Source organism: Solanum verrucosum, unplaced genomic scaffold, assembly GCF_900185275.1.
Source record: "Solanum verrucosum unplaced genomic scaffold, falcon-dt-bn FXZP01000175.1, whole genome shotgun sequence".
Taxonomy (NCBI): domain Eukaryota; kingdom Viridiplantae; phylum Streptophyta; class Magnoliopsida; order Solanales; family Solanaceae; genus Solanum; species Solanum verrucosum.
The window spans coordinates 43,899-70,752 of record NW_026020399.1 but is presented as its reverse complement, the minus strand read 5'-3'; the positions used below and the strand labels follow the sequence as shown (position 1 = coordinate 70,752).

Genomic DNA, 26,854 nt, shown 5'->3' with positions numbered 1-26,854 from the left:
TGATCTATTTCGCATAGTTCAGGGGTAATTTTGACCCTTTTCCATTGATTAATAAAGATACATTATTACAATCACAAAATAATTTATTTTAAATAGAATAAAAATTATAATATCAAAATAATTTGATTTTGAACCAAATTGTCATTTGGTCTTTTTGCTAATCTTTTCCAGAAGAAGGGAAAGAAGAGATGGAGAGCTGGTGAATCTGTTCAGTCTCTGCCATTTTCCAGGCAAAAAGAAGAATCAAGTTCAGTGATTGGATGAAATTTCCATTTCATTTACTGCTTTAGTACTTTTCAAATTAAGGGTTTTTCTAAGATTTTGTGTATATTATTTTGATGATAGGTTTGCAAAGATATGGGTTTTAGAAGAATTTGGAATGTGAATTGGGGGGTAAACATGAAGTTGATGCGGAAAATGAGACGAACATTCTCAGTTTCAAGTCAATCTGCAGTTGATTTTGCTTCAAAAGATGGTGAACTTAGGGTCTTCATTGTTGCTGGGGAGGTTTCTGGTGATACAATTGGGTCCCGTGTAATGGGTTCTCTAATAAAGCTTTCTCCTTTGCCTGTTCGTTTTGCTGGTGTTGGAGGGTAACGTTTAACTTTCTTTTAGTTCTCTGTTTATCATATTTTCTGTCTTCTTTGGTTTGCCAAGAACAGTTCTTTTTCCGCAACTTTGTATGCCTTTCCTCTGTTTTAATTTGTTTATCTCGTTTTGACTTAGACAAAAACTTTAAGAAATTAAAGAAACTTTTGAATTTTGTACTAGAATGTCTTTTAATCTCGTAGTCTTAAATATGTCATGTGAAAAGTTAGAATTAAGGAGTTGCCAGAAAAGTAAAGATGCATTTTTTTGAAATGGACTAAAAAGGGAAATAATACAAACAAATTGAAAGGGATGAGTACTATAGTGTTCACATAGTCTATAGGAAATTTGAGGTACACTCTTAGGATCCGTTTGGTAGGAGGTATTAATCAAAATAGTCCATGGATTAAAATTTAGTCCAACAAAAACATTGTTTGGTTACTTTATTTAAAGTAATCCATGGATTAGTTATACCTCATACAATGTCTTATTTTATCCCTAGAAAAGGATGGATTAGTTATACCTCATACAATGTCTTATTTTATCCCTAGAAAAGGGAGGGATAACTAATCCAAGGTTTAACAATCCTTGGATAAGACCCCAAAAGGACTAAACTATCCCCAAATCTTTTTTCCATTTTTTTTTGTAATTTAATGTTCTTTTTTATTTATATGAGAATATTTAGAAATATTCTTTTACATTCCCCAAATTCGTTCCATGTAATTTGATGATCTCACAAACTAATATTTTTTTCTCCATGTTTGATTTGTTATATTGGGTTGATTTTTTTGGGTTTTTAAAAAAAAATGTAGTTCGTCGATTGACCACTTGAACTGTTTTTTTTTTTTTTAAAAATAAGCTTCATGTATTTGAACAATTTAAGTAGCCTTAAATCCATATTAAGTTTAAGGTATATCTGACCAACAAAAAATTAGAAATATACCATGCTATCAAGGATCTCTATAGTGGCATATCACACCTCAAAATTAATAATATATATTTTTATAATATTTTAGTATCTAACTTGACTAGTTAAACGTAATATAAAATCTCATAATAACTCAAGGGTATAATAGAAAAGAAACTTTTTCTAGAGTTTTAAACCAAACATAAGATTAGGTGGGAAACAATGAACCAAACACTTGATAAAAACTAATCCCTGCATTACTAAACCCTACATTACTAATCCATGTATTACTAATCCATGCGTTAGTAATCCCTTCATTATGCATTTTTGTACCAAACGACCCCTTAGTCTCTTAAGATTCTAAACTACTATAGTGTTCACATAATCGATAACTATGGCTTGAGATGTTTTCATTCTTTCTCGCACCCTTATTGACGATTGATATCAGCTTGTTAAAGTTAAAATTTAAACTTGAAAGTATCTTATGCTTTTCACTAGTCAATAATGCTTCATGCATAAGTCAAGTTGTCAACTCCTTAATTATCATTGTTATTTCTGTGTATATTTCCAGGAAGATGATGTCTAAGCAAGGGTTGAATCCTTTGTTCCCGATGGAGGATATTGCAGTAATGGGCATTTGGGAGTTGCTGCCGTATCTTAATCAGTTTAGAGTACGGATACTTATGAATATCTGCATAAAGAAAATCAAGTTGTAGTTTTTCCAAGTGATTTACTTGAAGTGACATTTTGAAGGAAAAGATTTATGCTGTCTGAATGGTTTGATATATGCATGAAATAAGGAGCTTATTTGGATTTTAAAATGTCAGGTTAGGCTCAAGCAAACTATAGAAGCTGCTCTTTCTTTTAAGCCTCATGTCGTACTCACTGTAGACGCTAAAGGATTTTCCTTCCGTTTCCTAAAGCATCTGAGGGGTAATGCTCTGTAGCTTTTGTGAGTTCGAAAGAGATTTTCAAGTTTACCTTTGTATTGGGAAAAGTAAGGTATTAGGAATATAGGAAATACATTTTGCAGCTGCTTGTGTTCAACAGGGGATGGTTAGCCCGCTGCACTTCCATTATGTATCACCATCATTTTGGGCCTGGAAAGGCGGTGAAGCAAGACTTAAAGGACTTCTTCACTTTGTGGATCATGTATTATGCATTCTTCCATTTGAGGCAGAAGTCTGTAGATCAAATGGCGTAGCAGCAACCTTTGTTGGTCATCCCACCCTTGAAGATATTCCGGAATGCCAGGTAAATCAGTATTTTGATATGTGTTCTATTTAACGTTTGGTACATGACAAGCAGTAATAACGACTAATGACGTAGTAGTGCATCCTTCACCACTCAAATTATGCCTTCTAAGTTCTAGTACTATAATCTGGCTTTTTAGCTTTTGGGCATGCAGATATTTTTTCTTTTCAAGAAACAATCTACTGAGAATTCAGGTATGATTTTGCTGGTACAATAGAGAAACTCCTATCAAGAAACAATTCACTTAGAAATTTTGTATGATTGTTCTGATAGATTGGTTCCATCATAATGTCTTCAGGTCAGAGTATGGTATTTTAACTTTTGAAATTGCATTTTTCTGTTGTCAATTAACAACTTCTAATTTATTCCACCACGAAACAGTGAATTATAATCTAATGTAGTTGATTGACGGAAGGATCATTTAATATTAATGTAGTTTTATATTGAATTTTAGGGGAAGGATGCCACTGAAAGAAGATACAGAATTGAAGGAAATGCTGAAGCATTTCTAACTGGTTATGGAATATCATCGGGTATGTTAAATTGTATGATACTGTTTCTAGAAAGCTTCTGCTGTAACTTTATTTCTTGATGAAAGTACAAAGGTGTTTAATGTGGGAAAAGCTTTTGATTTTTATGAACAAAATATATTTCTATGTTTTTGCTGTAATTTGACATTTATCTAATAATGCAAGATTTTCTCCCCGTGTTCACTCCTCATATGTTAAAATCTCTATCCTTCCAGTGTCTTACCCAAAAAAATGGATATCGATTTCCTTCTCATTGGTTGGTTGTGTCATGTGTGCTAATCCCTCAGTTTCGATTATCTTTGTCAGCTTTCTAATTATGTTTTCTTGTTTAATTTGAAGGATCCCCAGTTATTTCCTTGCTTCCTGGAAGTAGATTACAGGAGGTTACTCGAATGTTCCCCATATTCTCTAAAAATTTGGAGCAATTAAAAGGTTCTTTTCCGAACTTGGTAGCAGCAGTTCATGTGGCACCTAATCAACATGTGGAAGACTACATCAGTAAAGCTGTTCGTAAGTGGCCATCATCTGTTGTATTGGTTTCTGGAGGATCACACCAGATGAAATACGATTCATTTAGTGTAAGCACTTGAGCTTGTACCTATACAGTTTTTAGTTAAGTAGCTAGAACTAGAGTTATGCATTCTATTCTGGCTTTGTACTTTTGGGGCTCAGCAAAAGTTTGAATGTTCACTATTCTAGAATAGCTCAACTGTTTTGAGACATACTGTGACCAAAATGACTCAATTTTGAAATATGGTGTAACTGGAAAAAGGGGCAAGTCTCTTGGTGGTATTCATAAGGTACAAACCTCAATTACTTACACCTTGTAATGGAATGCTAGCATCTTTTCATTCTTCTTTGCATTGAATTGTTCTTCGCAATGCTGAGAGGCTGATAGTCACTGTGAGTTGGGAAGAGTCAGCCACTTGATGGGGGAATCTAGTATCCAAGGATGATGACCAAGTCTTTGCTACTAAAGGCTGGTCAATTGGAAACCATGTTGTCAGTTCTAGTTTTGTCCTTGATGATAGGTAGCATATATCAAGCTCTTGGCAGATTGAAGCTTAATAAAAATCCAGAACAAGATCGAGTGAAAAAGACTTGACACTTGGCTTATGAGCTTTTTTCAATTGGTAGAATCTTTCACAAAAAAAATTCTTGTCTTTCTTAAGTTGTTTCATTGCTTTTAGTAATCCAAAGAGTTCTAATGTGGATTAGATTCTTAACTGGTGTAGGATGTTTCAATAGTCAGTGGTTACACCAAGACTGGTTTTAGATAATCTTTGTTTAACCAACCAGACTTTTCCTAAATATAGTTGTTAGTATTTGGATTGTGCGTGAATTATTTACTTGACACTTTGTCGCCACCAATACTTTTCTCTTTTCATATACCAAACACTGAAACTTCAGTTCATTGTTTGTAATTATTTAGGAGGACATACAAAGCCTAAGAACATCTTTCTGCTGTTAAATCATCTAATGAGTAAAGAAGTGACATTTTCTGTGTATGACTAAATCAACTATGGAGATAATACGTGGATCCATTCATATGACTGTCCTTTTCCCTTTACTTTTATGGTTCATGAGTGTTCCTTTTTATGTGAAACAATTTCTCCATTAGTCCGTTCCAAAAAAGATTTGTCACATTTCTATACTAGAAAACAATTTAACTTGAAATTTTTTCATTTTGTCATTAACGAAGAACTTTTATAGCCACACAAATGTATGACATATTTGAGGCCACAAGATTCAAAAGTATTTTTCCTAAACTCTGTGCTGAGTCAAAGTATGTCACATAATTTGAAGCGGGGGAGTAGTTCATCTGTATGAATAAAGATAATGTTAAAAAGTTATATAGGTTAACTACTTTAATTGTGGGTATGGATTGTGGAGTCCATTTTATGATTGCACACTTTCTGCCATTGGCATCTATACTTCTATAACTTCTCCTTTGAGTTGAGGGTCTATCGAAACAACCTACCTACCACACAAAGGTAGGGGTAAGGCTGGCATACATCCTACCCACCCCAGACCCCACTTGTGGGATTACACCAAGTATGTTGTTGTTGAATATCTAAATTGTTAATTTGTTACGCAATGTTTCAAGGTGGAGTTGGTAACTTGAACTGCATTTCTGCATAATGCAGGCTAGCAGTGTAGCACTATGTACTTCAGGTACAGTTGCAATGGAGATGCAGCTTGCACGACTGCCATGTGTTGTTGCATATCGAGCCCATCTCCTGACAGAATGGTTCATACGTTACAAAGCTATTATACCATACATCTCTCTTCCTAATATTCTATTGGATTCAGCCGTAATTCCTGAAGCTCTATTCCAGGAATGCACACCTTCGAAATTGGCATCATTGCTCAAGTAAGCTTCCTCTAAATGACCATTATCCCTTTTGGTTTCTCACTCTATCTGGAGCAATTTAGGTAAACTTTGGTGATGTATAAAATGACTGTCTTGGACAATATCTTCCAATGAAATGCATAAGCTGCTTACACTTTTTTTTGGGTACTATTACAACAACCACATATCCAGTATTATCCCATAAGTGAATTCCGAGTAGGGTGGTGTGTACGAGACCTAACCCCTATCTTGTGAAGGTAGAGAGACTGCTTCCGTTATTACCCTTGGCTCAAGTTAAGTATTTCAATGCATGTGTGAAAAGGAAATACTGTAGTGAAGAAGCCACGTTGGAAATAATGGAGAAAAGAACAGTAACAACATCAAAATAATACGATAACCGAAGCAAAGGAAACAACAGTTGTCAGTTACCAATAAAATCGAAGAAAAAGATAATAAGAGAGTAACAATAATAATACTAATATGGAAAAGAAGGGGCAGAATTAAGAGAGAGTATTGAAGGAAAAGTTATACCTATACACAGACTGAAGTATAAGTTAAAGTCATTGTATTTTTAGGAGTTCTGGTGTAATCTTTTGTCTGTATATGACATGGAGTCCATGCTAGCCTTTCTCAGCTCCCTGCATTTATAAGGAACTGAGCTTTTGTACTGCACACCTGCTGCGCCTTCTTGGTGCATGTTTTCATCAAAAGAATATATACTAAAGAAATGGATGAGCTGACCATGAGGCAGGAGATTATACTTTCTTCCACATTGCAGTTTGTTATTTTTCGTTGTTAGAAAATGCAGATGAAACCAATCAAAGATAACAAAAGGTTTTTAAAGATGAAAATTAGAGAGCTACAATTGTGTGCCTATGTGTGTGAAAGTACATGCTATAAATCTTTAAAATGACTTACAGTATCACTCGGGAATCTTGAAATTGCAGGGATTTAATACTTGATGACAACCTTCGAGAAAAACAAATTATTGCTGCGGAAAAGGTTATTAAGCTGCTAAGGCCTCCAGAGATTAGCTTTGGTTGCTCAACCCGGGTGGAGATGAGTGTTCCGTTTTCTGATTGTACACCAAGTATGGTTGCAGCATATGCAGTACTGTATTATCAGAGGAAGCTGGAATAAGATTTTTGTTCTAATTCAAGTGGTTGTCATAAGCAAAATGGAGATAAGATGCAGGCGGAAATGTAAGATAATATGTTTGGAGGTTAGCAACTGAAAGGTAGTTGAATCATTTCAGTGGTTGGCTAATTGTCAACTAATCTTTTGGTTTTTCTACGAATTGATTGTCCGTTTTGACATTTTAGCTTAAAAAAGTGGCCCTTTTGCCTTCGGATTCAACAATATGTTATGATGCTCCCAAGTGACTTTTTGTATTTAATAAAGTAACAGCTATGGGAAGATTGTATACTAGAGACAGGTTTGTCAAATGAGGAATCACAAAAAACACTGCACTGTCCTTTATGTTTTGATGCTCCTGAATCCATAGGACACTTGTTCTTCCTTCGTCTTTTCTGCTTTGTAATTCTCAGTATGGTGATAAAATGCTCGTGGGGAGTGATAAGTGTTCCTTCATCTTTAATCAGAGATCTCGGGTTTGAGTCCCTTTGAGTACAGCGTCCCTTTTGTTGAGGGAGCGCCCGGACACCGGGTGGAAAAAAAAAGATAGTTTGTTTGTGAGGCTGAAGATGTGATGTAATTTCACACACAAAAAAGCTGCTAACGAGAATGAAGGCAGATATCCAAAACGGAAACGGAAAGAATAATGTGCCAAGCACAAGAATAAAAGAGTTAAAATGGTTCAAAACATACATAAAATATTATTTTTTGCCAGTGTCGTATCTTAGCTATATATTATTTCATTTGTCCATTTAAACTAGAGTAAATTATCACTTTCTTTATATTAAAATTAAATACACCTCAATGCTGATGCTTATTCGGGTTTGAACAATATTTCGCTAACTCAATAATTTAGATAAATAAAGAGAACATGTATACTCGCAAAAAATTGATAATTTGGTGAGGAAATATTTTTTCAAATTTATTATGTGTAAAATGATGATGTCGTAACAAACACAAAATTTAAGAACAATTTATATATGATATAAAAAATAAATTCTTCCACGGTTCAGAATTTAGATGGTATTGAAAATGTTTTCAACAATTAACTCGAAAGAAAATAAAAAAAAGAGTATCTGGGAACGGACAGTAGATTTAAGTGAAGAAAAGAAAAATAATCCCTGACTAAATACAACACTCTGTTCAATTTGCTCGACAATGGCGTTCGAGCTCCCAAGTGATCTGATCCAACAAGCCAAGATCTTGACCCGAACCGAAGCGGGTCTACCCGACTACCTCCCTGATGACTCATCACTTCCGGCTATGTCTTCTCTTTCCGCCACCGTCGCCGCCTTCGATCCTTCTCCACCCTATCTCCGCTGTAAACACTGCCAAGGTAGGCTTCTCAGAGGGCTCCAGTCCTTGATTTGCATATATTGTGGCCACAAATTGCACCAAAACCCTGACGTTGCTCCTGACCCTATTTCATTTAAGTCCACTGTGGGCTATCAATGGTTTCTACGAGCTCTTCGCCTTGATGGATCGGTATGTTGGGTCTCTCTACCTGAAACACACTCAGTTTGCTTATTTCTCTATGAGATAGTGTTGGTTGCTTCCTGTTATGGAGTATTGATAATGCAAGATTAGATCTTTTCTATTATGTTTTGCAGATTAGGATTTGAATTTTATTTTGAAAATACATTGTATTTATACTGTATTCAAACCTATTGTGAGTTTTTTTTATAATTGAACAAAAGCGAGTCTGAATGGGTATACTTAGTCGTGGAGCATTCCGAGTCTTTGTTTTAGGGATCGTTCCTGGGCATCTCCTTACTTTATAGCAGTTATTGCTCCGGTTCCAGAAGGTATAGCTCTCGCCTCAGCTTTTTCTTTGAAATCAGAGATTATTCCAATTCCTACTGAGACAGGCAAGTGGAGGGAGAACTAGACATATCTTGCTAGGCAAAGACAGGGGATTGACGAGATAGATCACTATTGCAGAAGGAGTTATGTGACCTGCGATTAGTGAGAGCTGCTGTTCTTCAAATCTACTAACTTAGTATCCTTGGTGGATCGTATGGGGTGTCCCTTCTGCTTATTGCTTTATATGGGTAATTTTTTTATACCACCAGCTTGCGAGCACCTCCACTGATTCCATTGGATACCTGCCACCTGCCACCTGCCACCTGCCACCTGCCACCACCAACAGTTACCAATGGATACCTGCCACCTCCCACCACCAACAATTACCATGTAACTCTGTCTACCAAGGCTAGGACAATGAGAAGAAATCACCTGGTGTTTTGTCTATGCTAGGATTTGAACCTGAGACCTTATGGTGCTCAACCCACTTTATTGATCACTAGGACACACCCCTGGGTTTTATATGGGTATGGGTATTCCTACCAGTTACGGGAGAATGATAATGCAAGATGAGATATTTTTTTAAAAAAATCTTTTTAGAAACTGGTATGTTTACACTAAATTCTAATCCATGGCGAGGAATTAGTAAGTGCCGTGGTGCTCCAAATCCACCTTCCTAGATTATATTGGATTTCTCTTCCTCTATCTCAAATCACGATTTTGCTCATTGCTCTATCTTGATGTCTTGCTTGCTTCCATTATAAAGGCCGGATAATCCAAGACTGGGCTTCTTTGTGTTTTTTGGTCATTACTATGATTTATGCTTCAGTCCTATGGCTCGATATATCTTTCTGTAGCTATATAGGTGCAGATACGGGTCGAGCTATATATAAAAAAGACTTAGTGGATTGAATAGTACTCGAATCCACTAACCATTGAGTGTATATCAGTCTCTGTTGCTCACTAAATCTTCCTTCAATATTTTTTTTCTTATGCCTCCTAGTATTTCTGATAGAATTTTGTTAACTTGTTTAATTAGGAGTATGTGTTAAGAACTTGTCCCATTTGGTTTCCAGGAGAAGGTTGGAGCAGCTACTGAAAAGAATCAGGTAAACAAGGGGCCGAGTTCACCTCATGATGAAGTTCTTTTATCTGATTTCCTTGATCTGAAAATAAGATGGCCAACTGAGCTGGAGACAGACAACCCTATCATGACCAAGAAGCTAGAGCTAAGCAAAAGCTCTTACGATCCGACTGGATTTGACCTGGATAACTTTCTTTCTTTTCCAAAGAGGGAGAACATATCCATTGCGCACAAAGAACAGACAGTCATAAGCGATAATATTGGGTCTGCAGCAAATAAAACAGTTGGAAGCCACGAGGATCTTAGTTTGTTTGAGAATCTCAGATCCGCTGAACCAGCTGTGACCTCGTCTACTGTCCAAACAAGTGATGACTTTTCTGGATGGCAAGCAGATTTTCAAGCTGCTGGTTCAGGAGAGCAGAATGTGTCCAACGAATCTAGCTCTCCTATAAGTTCTGCAGTTGGTTCTGGAGGTCAGCATGCCTTTGCAGCGTTTGACACCTATACGAGTTCCACAGTTAGTTCTGGAAACCAGCATGAAGGTTCCAAATCAACTGATGCTTTTGTTGGCTCAGATATTGATCTTTCTGCTCAGTTAGACACAGTTTTTGGAACCACAGAAGGCCCAACAGAAGGGAAACTGAAGGATGTTGTAGCAGTTTCTTCTGCAGCTAATGACTGGCCAGCAGTTGACCTATGGGATAGTGCAAATCTGGAAGCATCACAGAAAGCTGGGGAAATTCTTCCAATTTCCAGACCCAAGGATGCTGAATTACAAAGTAGTTCAAACGATCCCTCAACTAGCATTGATTGGTTTCAAGATGACACATGGCAGACTCATAATGCACCTGCGCCTAAACACGATACAACAAATGGAGATCATGACTCTTTTGATGAGTGGAATACTCTTACCTCCTCTGCACCCACCAAAGATCCATTTGAGAATGTACCTGCACCTAAACTTGATACAACAAATGGAGATCATGATTCTTTTGATGAGTGGAATACTTTTGCCACCTCTGCACCCAGCAAAGATCCATTTGAGAATATGCTGGTGCAAAGCAACAATGACTATAACAATAACGCAGAACTAACAAATTTTAGTTCAAATCTTGAAGATATGGATTTTGGCAGTTTTTCGCAGTCAGATCCCTTTTCAGGTGCACCTGGCAAAGAAGGTGTTTCTGCGGAAGGAAATGGAGATATTTTGAAAGTTCCTACCATATTCAGGTGTGCACATGTTTTTATTATTTCATTATATGGCCTCAATATTGACTGATTTTTCTTTGTGGAGATTCTGAAGAACATAGGCATCAACTATGGCTCTTATACTGTTGTTGGGGTGAAAAGAGAAGGAGCTGGAGGATTGCAAGGAAATGTGGGATTAGGTTGAGTTCCCTTGTTTAGAGTAAAGGAGGTGAAGTAAATTTAAAGGGGTCAGAATATCCCTCCACCTAAGCTTTTCCCATTTGGAAAGGAAGTAGAAATATTTTGGATTTACTTCCTTCTAAACAAAATGATTGGAAGTAAATTATCAGAATCTTACCTTGGGGAAAGAATTAAGTTAATTTCTCTCTTTCACCCTTGCTCTCCCCTTCCTGGAACCAAAAATAGAATTAAAGTAGAAATAAAGGAATTAGATCTGAATTCTGAACATATTAAAATCACAGAATACGAGTGTAAGAAAAAGCAATAGAAAAGAAAGAATCTGGAAGACCACAGGCTTCAACCATGGCTCTGAAAGTAAAACATAACGAATTAAGTCAGAAATATTGTAAGAATCACAGAATATAACTATGGAAGGAGCAATGTAAGAAAATAATGTAGGAAAAAGATACTGCAGTATCCACTGAAAGTTCCTTGGAGCTAAGCATATACTAAGCTTAAGATAGCTTAGAAGTTTTATGGTTCAACTTTAGTGCAAATGTGAGTCTGAAGAAGCAGGAACTGGATGTTGAGTGGTAACTGTCTACATCCTTGAGGTGCAAGGTCTGATTCTCACTAGACTCCTCTTCCCCTTTGACCTACCCAGTGCCCCCCTCACCTGAAAACAAGAATTTCAAAGCATGGGAAAAAAGATACAGACATGTTCACGAAAGAGTTTTTAAATTTTGTAATGGCTTAGAGATTGAAAGGGAAGAGCCTGGAGAAGTAAGATTACATGGGCTCTTTTGGAGCAGGGGAAGGAAATTATTGTCTTCTCAGGCTGAGGATGATGTGTTTCCTTGTCCCAGAAAAGTAAACTCACAACAATAGCAACGATGGTTCAAATCCAACCACCCCCTGCTCTTTCCCCAACAACATACCCAGTATAGTTCCGCAAATGGGGTTGGGGACGGTGGGTGGGCTGTATGCAGACCTTGCCCTACCTTTGTGTGTGCTTGTGGGGGGGGGGGGGGTAGAGAGTCTGTTTTCTATAGACCCCTCCCCCCCCCAAAAAAAAAAAAGTTAAGCATTTCTAGCTTGTCAAAAGGTAAAAAAGGCCTGTTAGAATAGATTTGATCTCTGTCCAGGACAGTTGGTTTTTGTTAGTTTGCTGGTTAAGTCTGTCTGTTCTTGAGATAGTGTAACCTTGGGATGTGGCTAGAGTATCCAAGGTGAAATTTGAGATTATTGTTCTTCAGGGGAGTATAACTTAGGGACGCTGGGAAGTACACTACCTGAGACAAAGCAGTAGAAGAAAGAGATCCAGAAATATATGGAAAAGGTTTTTTTTTAACAAGTTGGCAAAATAATGATACATCTGACCTTTGAGAGTTTTACCTTGTTAAACCATGATTGAATTCTTGTTTTCCTTGTTACTACTATTTAACTGTTAACTTCCTACACTCGAGTTCAATCAACAATTTCTTATATTTCATTTGACATCTTTTAGTGCCGTTGATACCCCAAGCAAGGTTGGTGACGATGCTGGACATGCTTCAGAGAATACAGCCATTCATGCTGAATCAAATCCATCGAAGAATGATGTGAATATAGAAAGTATAATGTTACAGATGCATGATCTTTCTTTTATGCTCGAGACCAATCTATCCGTTCCCTCAAAATCCAACATTTCTTCTCCCAAGGATTGATACATCGCTTTGCTCATGTGGTTTGACTTCAAGATTTATGTAATCAAGTTGTACCTGTTCATGTATTTTATTATAAGAGAATATGATTGTTTTTGTAGCTTATTATCTTAAATTTCTTGAATGGGTGCAAAGGAGTGACACATTTATCTCCGGATATTTTGTTGTAACTGAAGAAGTAGAAGAGCTTGCTTTTTTTTAATTTTTTTTTTTGTTTTCTTTGGAGAGGTAGACATGAACTTCCACACATCCCTTGAGTATGCTTTCTGGTTTGATATGGTATTCTCAAATATGTCTAGGAAAGATATATAAAAAGCAGATTATGTTCTAACAAAAAAATATTTTGAACGTCTTTGTAAAGATTGGATTCTGTTTCTTATAGAGATTTCATTGTTGATGCACGCTTGGAAACTCATGTATCAAGTGAAAATGCAGAAACGATTGAGAATTCATCGCGACTTAATATATTATACTTACTGACTAAATTGTGAATACTTTGACATGTTGATAAATTACATGGGTGAATATAAGGAAGACAAGAAGTAGGGAAGATAGATTAGCAGTAAAATCAAGCAAAACACTAGTTTTTGGCCGTTGGGTTTACTCTAAAAACCGACTTCTTTTTTACCAACCAAACATGAGAAAATCCATCGTACTCAACACAGTGTTCATTTTTAGAAAAAAGAACCTCAAAGATCAATTTTCCAAAACTAAATCACATGCTCATTTGTTTTCCAGGAAAAGAAGAAACAAAGCCAAAACCCCTTAACTTTCTATGGTGGTTTCTTGTGCTCCCAATACATATAAGCTATATTAACATTCCAAACTTAACAGTACGAGATTTTTCTAGTTTTGTCTTTTGTAGTACATATGCACAGGCGAACACAGGAAACTATGAACATTTGTCAGATATAACAGTACGAGTATTTTCTAATTAAGACATACAACAACGTATCTAGTGAAATTCCACAAGTGGAGTTTGGAGAAGATGATGTATACATAGATCTCTACGAGGCTGTTCTTATTGATACAAACTCGATAGAAATAGAACATTCCAGGGATGAAAATAACCCTGCCATTATCAAGTATTCCAGGTTCACTATGAAAATGATCTTGGATCCATTCGAATGGTTTGCAGACCATTTACACACATCTATTGCATTGTCGGTAACACACAAGCCGCAAACTTACAATTGGTATGACTACAAGTCAGCATGGATGAATTTCTTATACTTAAGGCCAAGACACACTTGGTTTATCAAATACAGTTCGAACATCACCAGAACTATTATCCCAAGATGGTTCTACGAATGGTATGTACAAAACCGAACCGAAAACCGAACCAAACCGCAAATCGAGTCAATCCGAAAAAAACCCGACTAGTGGTTTGATTTGACTTGGTTTGGTTTTGAAAAAAAAAACCCGACTATATTTGGGTTGGTTTGGTTTTAACTAAAAAAAACCAACCCGAGACCAAACCAACTCGACATTATATATATAATTTTAAAATTTTATTTTATACATAAAAATATTTACTTTGATATAATTTTTAAATATTTCTTATACTTTTTCATAGTTTTTATCTTTAATATATTATTTCAAATTTGAAACTTAGAATTATGAATGAGCCATTAAAGATTATAGTCCACAGATGTTGGTAATTATAATAAAGCTTAAATCAAAATCAAATTAATATTAATGCAAAAAGAAAATCAATTCAACACTAAGAAAGACAATAATATTGAATATTTGTTCTTCAGTTTTACATTGGTTTAGACAATTAAAATATATAATCTAATTTTAATTTCCTTTAATATTTAGTCATGTAACTAATACTTATTAAACTTAATTTTAGCATGATTTAGTACTTTTAAATTATGATCATTTTCATTATGACTTGTTAATTTGCAATATTTGTTTTACGCGATTTCATTATTATTATTTTTGTTGGATATTTTATTGTCATTAATCATATCATATTGTGTTATATTTTTAAGAAACATCTTAGATAGTTGTATTTTGGTAGGACTAAAGAAATATTTGAAGTACTAGTAAATTATATGTTTGTATGAATACTTTACCGGAAAAACCCGAGGTTGAAAAACCCGAGTTTTATTAGTTTGGTTTGGTTTATAAATTTAAAATTCGACACAAATGGTTTGGTTTGATATTTGAAAAACCCGAACCAACCCGGCCATGTACACCCCTAATCTCCACTATCAAAAAGAGATTCCCACTAATTTGCTTTAATAAAAGAAGCAGACCCATGTGTTTTATTCCCATTATCTCTACTTTATAAAAGAAGTAGGATCCCCCACTTAGTGTCGGCAAAATCCTAGCCTTACACTTGTACGCCTAAAATATAAAGGCATTTACTTCCTCTTCTATATAAGGCGAGACTTAGAATATTCAAAGGCATCGGAAAATTTCTTATATATTTCTGAAACCCTTCTTGTAAACAACTCTCTCAAGTTATGCATATGGAATAAACTAAGTTTTTTTAAGTCATCTCTTTGACTTTCCGCATGCTTTTATAATTTCTTTATTATAAAACCTACGATCCTTTCTATTGGTATCAGAGCCACTTCGGCAGTATACATACTTAGTATGAGCAACTAAGTATATAAACTGCCTAAGGCATGGCAAAATTATTTAAGAAGTATTTTATAATTTATCTTTAAGATGTCAGTCTATATACGATTATTATTTCATTTATCATGTTCCTATATACTGTTTCTATACTTGGTGTTGAGGTGTTCTTTCTTTTCCTAAGTGTGTGAGGTAACCGAATAATACCCGGTGCATACATTGGCTAGCCCGATTGTAAGGTCGCTGAAGCCAGGTGGACTTTTAGACCTGTTAATGGTGATCCCGTAGCCAAGATAACTCTAGGAAAAAGAACAGTTGTAAAACCAACAGACCCTCCTTTAGAAACATTATTTGGATCTTTGATATGCGTTTTAATACTCCGTATATGCTTACATGCTTATTGTTTTATTGTAAATTTACTTGTTGAATTAATTTTGTACTGTAAGTCCATTAGATAGTATTTTCTAAAATTTTATGGAAAACAATCAACATATATTAAATAGTATTAATTTATCTTCTCAAGCAACTAAGATTGCTAAATTAGAAAATGATTTACAAAACTGGAATATACTAGAAGAACCTTTCAAAAAGATTTACCATTTAGATAACTTTAGTTTTATTACTTGTCATAATATTAAGACTTGTGAGTCTACTATTGCTATTAATAATTCCTTAGAAATTATTCGTCTGCTTAAGGATAGCGATATTAATCATTATAGATCTGATTTTAATTATTTGCATAATGGTTTAGTGCAAGTGACTGTTAAGCCCCTTTTCCGTAAGGGTCTTGATATTCCTGTTTGTGTCCTCCTTCGAGATGACATATTTCTTAATTTTGATGATTCGCTGTTAGGAGTCCTCCAGAGTAACCTTGCAGATGGCTCGGTTTACTTCAATTGTTATCCCAATTTTTCAGTGGACATTAATGATCCTAATGTCATGGATTCCTTGACACACAATGTCAAAACCAAGAATTTAAACAGTAAAGCCAACACTCGTGAGATAGCGATTATCTACCAAGTATACTATAGGCTTATGTAAACCACTCTTGCACCAAAGGCTCGTAATGAGAGCCAGAAAGGTGTAACTATGCTTATGGAGGCCAACCATGAACATAGTACTATCTTTGTTCCCCGTCTTCTCAGATGGAAAGATATACTCTCTAGTAATGATTGGCGTTTTGATGCCATAACCCAGCCTTTTTCGTCTCATTCTGAAAGATCTCAGATTGAAAGAGTCGTTCAGTTTCCCGATGGGTCTATTGAACTCAAATTCCTTGACAACTCTATTAGGAGATCTTCCTCTTATCGAAGGTCATCCTGGTCTGGTCCCTCTACTTCGTGTCCTGTGAGACCCATTCTCAGGCCACCTTCTTCTTCAAAAACCCCGGAGGAAGCTGAAGTTGAGACTATTCATGTTGTTGATAACAGCAAAGGCAAAGTCACTGGTGTAGACAGGTTGTTTCCAATAGACCCTCGGCTCCAGTAAAGCATATATATGCACTGAAAGAAGACATTGACAAAATTGCAATACAGGAAAATGCTAAATTTTCAGTAACAACAGATAAATTCATTTCAGCTGAACATAGAGGTTTTACTAGATAAAGAATGTACTAATTTTACCTCTTAATTTGAGATTAAGCTTTTACTAGATAAATATACTATTGTATATCTAGCTTTTAACAGTTAACTTAAAACATTCTTCCCTCTACTGAGGTCATTATTTGCTGTCTTTTCCTACAGAACAAGTTCACTTCTTTCCCTTTCCCTGACCCTTTGAACTTGATGCATTACTTGATCAGCCTTCTTTGCAATCGTTTTTCTATCTTCAATTGGCGGAAAATATAGACATCCATAAATATTGAGATGTAGCACCTGCAGCATCCACGAAGTTTCGTGGTCATGCTGCAAAGACATACAAAAGTTTACAATTATACACATGAAGCTGTAGTAGTAGTTGAAAAGACCTATATATATAGATGATACAAATTTAAGGTATTCTGATATAGAAATGATATGTAAAAACAATACGGGTTAATTTTATGAATGGTTGCTAAACTTACTTATTGCAACACTAAAGTCACAATTTTTTTTTTTGTAACTAACTTTTTGTAACACTAAAGTAACAAGCCTAGTTTTTGTAACAGTAAAGGAGAGCAGATGAAACTCACAAGAAGAGTGCGCCAAAAGGTGTTGTCAAATAGCTGAGGAGGAATTTGTCTTACGAATGCATCACATGGTCTGCATTGTGAAGGTTGATCAAACAATAAATCCAGAGAGATATAGTTGATACGTACAGAGAAATCGCAATCTTGAAACTTGAGCAGCAGGGACGAGAATGTTTACCCGATGAACCTTAATATTTTTGAAAGACATAGATAACACAGTATCACATATACTAGATGCAGCAAACAAGGTTTTGGAGAAAGTTTCTCCACCACTCGTCTCAACACCTGTATTATCGAGAAGAAGCATTCAGGCGTAGCACAACAATAGCTCATTCCCCTCTCTTGCATCAGAACTTTCATAACTATGAGAGTTGCAACCTGTGGAGGTACAACATTCATTTCATATGAGATCCAAGAAACAGAATATCACCACAAACCGGTGAAGTTATTCAGAAACACTATTTTATAAAACAGAATGGACCTAAAATAAGAAGGCTAACCTTCCGCAATATTTCATCACATAAATCCATGCACGCCAGGCACAAAGGAACCACTTCCGATTCCAAGAAGAAATGAAGGGCATGAGATCCATATGGATCATCAAACTGCACCAGCAAGCAAAATATCAGAATCATGAAGTAGCACTTCCAAAAATGGAGAACACGTGTGTATATTTGTTCAAATGGACGGATACCTTTGTTAGGGCACCAAGAACACCCAAGGCGGTGATCCTCACATACTCCAAAGGCTTTTCATCTCTACAAGACTTGAGAAATGGATAGAAATAATGTGGTATTTTATCTGCAAAGATAAGTTACTAGAAGAGTTAACTGTTTCTCACACAACAGTATATATAAAGAATTCTTACAGAAACTTGATTCACTTTAACGAGTAGTTTGGCGTATCCTGAAGAATATTGACACAGAGGTCAAAATTTCAGTTCATGACGACCTCATATCAAAAGAAGCTTGATCAAAAACCATTTACAATTTAAAATCTTCACCGAGTATGTTAGTTTTTGAGAATTACATGTTGTGCACACACTTATTCCTAATTGCCACTAAAAATACAGATTTAGCGGCAATTGAGCTATTGCCGTTAATTATTACCACTGTAGATCATTTTTGATGTGGTGGTCTTATCAGATATAGTTCATCTAAACCAAATTACAAAAATTGAAGTGCATCTCTAATGCATTTCACTTTGATTTTTATAAACAACAGATTTCTAGTGATTCCACGGACTAAAACATTACAACATAATCTCGTGGCTATTGAGAACCAATGAAATCAGATGGTTCTATTTCTCAATCTTTCTGATTTTTTTGCTACTTCAATAGTATAAATTATTACACACACTATTTTGATGGTATATTACTGACCTGAAACAAAGCAAGAGCACAACAAGCTCGAGTTGCTTCCCTCATAGATAACATTGAGGGTGAAAACTTCCAATACACTGATATGATTTCCTGAAATTCATAAGACAAATATTATTACGCGCATTGACAACTTCTTGCACATCAAAATGCGAGGTGTTTGATATGTTTCCGATTAGATTGTCACATAATTTAACATGTATGGTATCAGAAAATTTCTCTATGTAACATCTTAAACTTTTAGACGAGAGGTCTCTTAAAATTCAATTTAAGATTATCCAATAGAATATCAATCCGCAAATTTTTAAAAAAGGTATATCAGCAAAAGCATGTAAGCTGTATTGAAGTTGTTCCACAGCAGCAGAGCTAGATTTCTGCATGAATCTTTCTTCTGAAATATATAACAAAAGTCACCAACTCAGAATATGACAATTACTAGAACTTTTAGAAGATTAAAAAAAAAGGACTAAAATCCGTTTTGGGAAATTTTTAAAATCTGCTTATTACGAAAACTGTTATTTGTTAGAAATGATTATCAGTACTTTTGAAGAGTAACCGTTTATGTTTATGTCACGACCTGAGTCTACACCCTGGACGTGGCCGGCACTCAAGAACCATTGCTGGTCCCCAAGTGAACCCTCATCCTGCCTGACTACAAGCGGAAGACTAACTTAAGCATGCAAAAGCTTAAAACTGAAATAAAAGTTCATAAAACTTAAATACAAACTTTAAGTTCAAAGAAAACTCTGTATAATTAAATATATACACCTTGCCATAAAAAGGCAACTTTAGTCTTTAAAACATTTAACAAAATAAATGAAGACTTCTAAAACTCTACTGTCTATCTATGAAGCCTCTAACTGATAAAGATGGAAGTCGGGACAAGACCCACGACATCCTAACAACTGATATAACTGAAAGGTAAATGAAATCCTCCGGAAGCAAGGAGGCTCACCATAGCTAACTTGAACTCTCAGATGTATCAACGAAGCTCCTGTTGATGATCCTGAATACCTGTGTCTGCATCATGAGAAGATGCAGGCCAAATGGCTCAGTACGTGGAATGTACGAGTATGTAAGGGGAATTCTAAAACATAAACATAAGCTTGAACTTGATAAAAAGTGGAAACATACTTACCTCCTTTCAAACTTACTCAACTCAAGGAATACTCAAGGATACTCAAAACTACTCAACTTACTCAACTTAGAAGTACTCAAGGATAAGATACTCAACTCAGAGATTAGATACTCAACTCAAAGATATGATACTCGACTCTGGGTACTCACCTCAATATAAAGCAACAATATACATGCAATATATGGAAAGCTTTATAAACAGTAAAAACAACTTAGTTCGTTAAAGAAAATGCAATAACAAACTTAACTTTACTTATATAATAAAGTAATATAGTTTATGTGGGAGATTCTCTAACCGACAACCACTACTATGAGCCTAAGTGGTGATACATCGTCTTGCCCACGCTGCCAGAACTGTCCTATACTTTGCCGTCATATAGAACGCTTAACTTAGTGGATCCACTAGCTTAACTTAGGTGATCATTTAAAAAGTATGACCCATTAATACCCATGATGGCTACATGGTTTATGGAGACTTGAGTTAATATGAACTCGCATCCCCATATCGGTGCTCAATACTACTCCCAAAATATACTTAGCTCATATGTTTTTAAAACAACTTCTTTCTTTGGTTTGAGATAATTACTCAAAACTTAGCTTAAAAGCTTCTTGGAATCGATGTTCCCTTTTCTTGCTCAAACGTGAAAATATTTATAAACTCTTAGGGAATACTTAGTTCCTTTATAGCTTCTTTGAGAAATGAACTCAACTCTTTAGTCTTGGCTTAACTTGAAACTTTTAGTCTTAAAACAAAGTTAAAGCATTTGTAAAAGACTTCTTAAAATGTGGTTCATGCCGAATTATGGACGTGAACGACTCAATGCAAGGTTTTCAATAACCATAGATAGAAATCAAATACTTACAACTCAAGAACTCCACTGATACTACTAATTTCAAGAATGCTCAACTCAGAGGGTTCATGCGGAACTATGAGCATGAACTACTCAACTCAAGGACTCAAAGATACTTTTCATCTCAAGACTGCTCGACTGATATGGTTCATGCAGAATTATGGACATGAATAACCCAACTCAAGGACTTCATGGGTAACATGTAATAGTCCCATGATTAGGAATATAATCTCAAATGGGTTAGAAACCCAATACTTAAGACTTAGGACATGAATATATTACTCCTCTCATAGATACTCAACTTCTGGAGTTCATGCGGAATTTATGGGCATGGACGACTTGACTCGTAGGTCTACATAACATGATGGAACTCGTGTATACAACTCTTCTCATTCTCATACTTACTTTCTCAAAATTCAACTCAAATCGATTATGGATCTCCAAGGATTCACAATTGAACTCAAAACTTTCTTGAACTCTACTCTTAACTCTCTCTTGAGTGTGAATTATGAATTCAAGAGTTATAGTTCATGCTATGAAAGATCTCATGATGACAAAGTAGACTCATGAATACATTCTCCTCATTCTCATACTCACTTGCTCGAGTCTTGAAACAAGTTGCTAGAAGTTGTAGAAGACTCCTCAAAAGAACTCAAAGGGACTTTCTTAGAATGTTCGAAAAAATTCTCAAAACTTAACTCTCAACTCTACCTTGAATATGAATTATGAATTCAAGGTTATGATCATGTTAGGAATGATTTTAGGTGTTTAGAAGTAGCTTAGAGTAGTTAGAATCAAAAAGGAGTGAAGGTGCACTTTAAACGAACTCAAACGGGGAAACCGACAGCAAACTGGATGGGGCAGGTGACCCTGGCGCTATGGGAGGTGCGGTGCGCCAGCCCCTAAACTTCAGAGGAGGGTTTGGGGCGCTCTGGCTGGCGCATCGGGCCAGGCCCCTACCCAGAAAATCCGACGAATTTTCCTTGCTCGTTTTCTCACCCTAACTCGCCTAGAATCGAACGGTTTCTTCCCTAATCACTTGGATTCGATTACTTAACATAAGTACACTCTAATATACTAAAAACAACACTTAAATTACTAAATTTCGTCTCAAGAAATCATCAAAACTCCAACACAACAAGATTTAGAATGAACTTCAAGAACACCTATCTAGAACTCATCAAGAACTCTAATCCTTCAACTTTAAGAACGAAGTTGCGCTGAAAATAACATGATTGGTGTGTGGGTGAACAAACCCAACACTATGGAAGCTTACATACCTTTTAGGGATCAAACGCATGGCGAAAATCCGCTACAATACACAAGAATCTCGACGAACACTTGATCCTCTCCTCTTTTCTCCTCTTTTCTCTTCTTTTCTCTTCTTGAACTCTCATCTAAAACCCTAGGTGTATTTTAGAATTATAAAACTGAACCTAATAGGATTAGACCCTTAAAACCTTACTAAAAACGAATTAAATCTGATTTGGTAAGGAAAAGACCAAAATACCCCTACTATTTTCGGCTAACTTTTCTTAACTGGACAACCTAACTTCAAAAGGCCATATCTCACTCATCCGACCTCGAAACTTAGCAAACTCGGCGGCGTTGGAAAGATAATTCAAAGGTCTTTCCTACGGTTACTGGTAGAACACCTAAGTCATCCTGAGCTAGGAGTTATAGTCATTGAAGTCAACCCAAAACTCATACTTAGCTTTACTTGCAAAATTTCAGATTTTGCTATTTCCAATTTAGTTCTTTTTCGAAATCAAGGTGCTACATCTAGTGAACTTAACACTTAAGAAATTTTAATTCCTCGGTAAAATCCTACTCACAACAAAGGATGGTTCAAGTCTTAGCTCAAAAATTTTCTGGGCTATTACAGTTTAGCTAATAGAAATGAAAATTATTTTTGACAATATTAGAGAAACAGTTTGTGCTTAACTAAGTTCAGAAGTGTTTTAAAAAAAAAATATATATTGAAAATAAGGGTCCTCAAATTGGTTATTTGTGCACTTCCTCTCAAATAAACTTTGGTTGTGAGGTCAATCAAATTGGTTTTCAGCTCATTTAAATTTGAAGCTTTTACTTCAAACTCGAGATAATATCTCAGATGATCACTCAATTAAGTTTTTTTTTTTTTTGAGAAAGTCAACTTTCTTTTATATCCATAGTTGAGCGACCTTGAGTTTATCAAAGAAAGTTGAGTGACTTCCGGTGAAAAGAACTCTTGATTGACTGTTTTTTTATGAGAAAAACCCTTGGTTTTGTGACTTTGAATGACTTTCTGAGAGAGAAAACCCTTAATTAAGTGGTCATCTTAGATATTATATCTTCAACTCAATTAGTCCAAAAGAAAAAAATAAAAGGAATTATTTAGCTTTGAAACTTTTCAATGATCGTCAATGGAGCTTTTTAATTAAGATTAAATTTCTAAATCACAAAATAAAAATAATAGCTCTTTTTCGACTCATTTGACTTGAATTCAAGAATCTATTGTTTTGTGCCTTTGTGGAGTAGAAATTAGAATTAGGTTTTGCAATTATAAGGTTGAAAACTGATTTGAACTTGGATTTGTTCGAAACCTACTTGGAGGATTGAAATTGACACTTAAGGAATAAGGACTAATATTATTAAAGCTTAATTTGAGAAGATTGAAGTCTAATTTCTTATTATGTAAACAATTGATAAATATATTTATGTTTGGTAAATATATGGGAATTTCCCTAATATTGATAATTAGAAGTTTTAAATGTTCATTAGGGGTACATAGGATATATTTGGGTACAGTTCGGTTAGGTTTTAAAGTTATTGATTCGATATATCGGTTATCGCGTCGTAGATATGCTAAGCCGTTATAGAACCATTAAGATACTAACTTATCGATTATTTTTTTGTTGGTTTGATTATCAGTTTAACCGTTAAAATTTGACACAAAAAATAATAATTAAAAATCACTTAAAAATAAGGTGACAAACCAAATAAAATATACGTATGAGTTGACAGATTGCATCTTGTTAAAAAGTAAATACTGACACATTCTAGAATAACCAAAAGTTCCAGCTCACAACTAGAAATAAAAGTATGAAACTAAATTCTAAGTCAAAAACTTTATGTACTAAATGATATAAATATAATTAATTAATTTATTGTCAGATTATCAGTTGACCTGTTAAGAAAAGACCCCAATTCTTTAAGAATTGGTAACCCAATAATAAAACGGTTAAAGTCTTTTTGTTTGTTTCAGCCACTGATATGCTAAGTATGGTGAGCCTCTCTACATTTTTTTGGGCTTCTCACATTGGGAACATGTTTTATCACAAATTTAACAAGGACCACACTCAATACTCAATGTTTATCAACTACTTTTAAACAACTAATTCGAACATATTTAGAGTAGATGAATTATATGTAAGTTGAAAAAATAATTAAAATGGGTAAAACATAGGATTAATTAATAAATTAAGTAAAATACTAAACCAAATTAGCCCTAATTAATAAAAACTTACAAAAAGGTATCAACACTTTCTAACTCATCAGAAAATACATCCTGACAAAACAAATACTAATCTAATAAATATAATTCCATTACAATTTGAGATAGATAAATTTGTTGACTTTCAATTAGTACATACATTTTGTATGATCTTGAAACAAGAAAACATTTATTACATTATTTTTCCTAAATAATATGGTGTATATCTTTATTATGATTCAATTAATAAGAATTACCTTTTCTTTAATGAGAGAAAAATAAAGGGGATCACTTGAAATTTGTATTATTCATGAATTTGAAAATGCATCCTTCCCTTTCAATTTTGACCAATTCATCACACAATTATTCAAATATTTTTTCTAATATTTACAGAAGTTTGCACAAATTAACATTGAATTATACATGTGCAATGTACGTGTCCAAAATTAGTTTTCAAGTAAAAGGTTAAATTAAGGTCATGCTGAATTTTACATCATGCCCATTTTGGGTAAATATGACATATTTTCTTATAATATAGAAAGAGAAAGCCAATCATATCATCATAAATTATATAAAGACCACTAACAAAAGTTCATTCATTGTGAAATCTAATGTCCATTAAAAGAACATCACGAAAAAAATCAATGATCAATGAACTTTTTCTCCTCTCTATCTCACTCATCGAACGACTATCAAGTACAAGACAACAATATATAACAAACATATATACAAAAATTAACACTTATATAAAATAGATATATAATAAAAATAATTTAAAAATCAAACGTGTCATATACCTTGTAGAGGTGATACATGACCTCTTCATGAAGACTAGCATTATGGATTAATAGCACCAATTGATTTGGAGTGAGAGCACCTAAGTCAGTAGGACTTTTCTGTGAAGGCGATGATGACGATGATCCCAATGTTGATTCAAAAAATGGTGACTCTGGTAGATTCTCCATTGAAAAGTCTTCCAAAAAAATTATTCTCTTAAAAAAAATTTCAAATGAGAAAGGAGACACTAAAATGATGCGTTTGATTTTCTTTCCTAGTGAAAGACAAAGAGTAATTGTTTGCTTACCTTTAAAAGAAACTGAAGAAGGAGATAAAATAAATGTAGTTATACTTATAGTGTTGCCTTTGTTGACATGATAGAACTCAAGATTCTCAAGAAAGATGACGACGATACAATTGAAAGAGTTGAAGAAACAATGATTTAGTATTAAAGAAGATGAATAATGTAACGCTTGAGAAATTTTGTGGAGTAAACAAAGAAAAGAAAGACTTAGCCTTTCAAATATCAACCACGTGGCTTCCGCTGGGTTGGATTGGGCTGTCCCGTTTTGACAAATCTAAGCGTAAGTAAGTCTTTTTTATTTCAAACACGGATAAACTCACTATATATTGGGCCACTCAACATTTCTTTTAGGCTTCTCACTTTGGTCTTATGTTTTATCAGAAGTTTAGTAGAGGACCAAACTCAAAATAGACCCAAAGTTTCTCATCCATACAACAACAACATTGTATAACATTTCATAATACTATTTATGAAAATGTGTGTTGCACGTTTATCCCAAAATATTTCATATAAATTTTGTATTGAAAATGACATATTTTATCCGTTTCAAATCTATTTGTATTTACTAAAAAAATATGTCATAAAATACATCTTGACAAAACAAATACTAGTCTAATAAATATAATTCCATAACAATTTGAGATAGATAAATTCGTTGACTTTCAATTAGTACATATATTTTGTATGATCTTGAAACAAGAAAACATTCATTACATTGTTTTTCCAATCATATGGTGTATATTTTATTGTGATTCAATAAATGAGACTTATTTTTTCTTTAATGAGAGAAGAATGAAGGGGATCATAGAAAATTCATTTGAATGAAATTTGCGGTGTGATTGTACTTTATAATGATAATAAATATCGATTGATTGTACTATTCATGAATTTGAAAATGTACCCTTCCCAAGTGCAATGTACGTGTCAAAATTTAATTTTCAAATATAATGTTAAATTGAGGTCATGCTGAATTCTACATCATGCACATTTTGGTAAATATGACATATTTTCTTATAATATAGAAAGAAAAAAGCAATCATATCATCATAAATTCTATAAAGACCACTCCCAAAAGTTCATTCATTGTGAAGTCTAATGTCCATTAAAAAATATCACGAATAAAAAATCAACGATCGATGAACTTTTTTAACTCTCTATATCACCCATCGAACGACTATTAAGTACAAGACAACAGTACATAAAAAATATATATACAAAATTAACACTTATATAATAAAATATATCGTATAATAATTTTTTTTTAAACGTGTCATGTACCTTGTAGAGTTGATGCACAACCTCTTCACAAAGACTAGCATCATGAATTAATTGCACCAACTGATTTGGAGTGTGAGCACCTAAGTAAGTAGAATTTTTCTGTGGTGGCGATGATACCGATGATCCCAAAGTTGATTAAAAAAAATGGTTACTCTGGTAGATTCTTCAATGAAA

The 26,854-nt window shown here is 34.6% G+C and overlaps 2 protein-coding genes and 1 pseudogene across 2 annotated transcripts; 2 read left to right on the top strand and 1 right to left on the bottom strand.

Moving 5' to 3' along the window:
* Nucleotides 1-172: 172 nt before the first annotated feature.
* LOC125839727 (probable lipid-A-disaccharide synthase, mitochondrial) lies at nt 173-6,830 on the top strand. Its single transcript, XM_049518714.1, has 9 exons — nt 173-247; nt 346-593; nt 2,067-2,166; nt 2,323-2,428; nt 2,529-2,749; nt 3,204-3,282; nt 3,619-3,857; nt 5,427-5,653; nt 6,580-6,830. Exons 2-9 carry the CDS (start codon nt 358-360, stop codon nt 6,770-6,772), a joined length of 1,401 nt encoding a protein of 466 aa, XP_049374671.1. The 5' UTR covers nt 173-247; nt 346-357; the 3' UTR covers nt 6,773-6,830.
* Nucleotides 6,831-7,793: 963 nt separating this feature from the next.
* On the top strand, nt 7,794-12,970 carry LOC125839722 (uncharacterized). Its single transcript, XM_049518709.1, has 3 exons — nt 7,794-8,251; nt 9,646-10,883; nt 12,529-12,970. The coding sequence occupies exons 1-3, from the start codon at nt 7,925-7,927 to the stop codon at nt 12,725-12,727; spliced, it is 1,764 nt and encodes a 587-aa protein (XP_049374666.1). The 5' UTR covers nt 7,794-7,924; the 3' UTR covers nt 12,728-12,970.
* Nucleotides 12,971-17,062: 4,092 nt separating this feature from the next.
* LOC125839699 (uncharacterized) lies at nt 17,063-25,286 on the bottom strand (annotated as a pseudogene).
* Nucleotides 25,287-26,854: the final 1,568 nt, after the last annotated feature.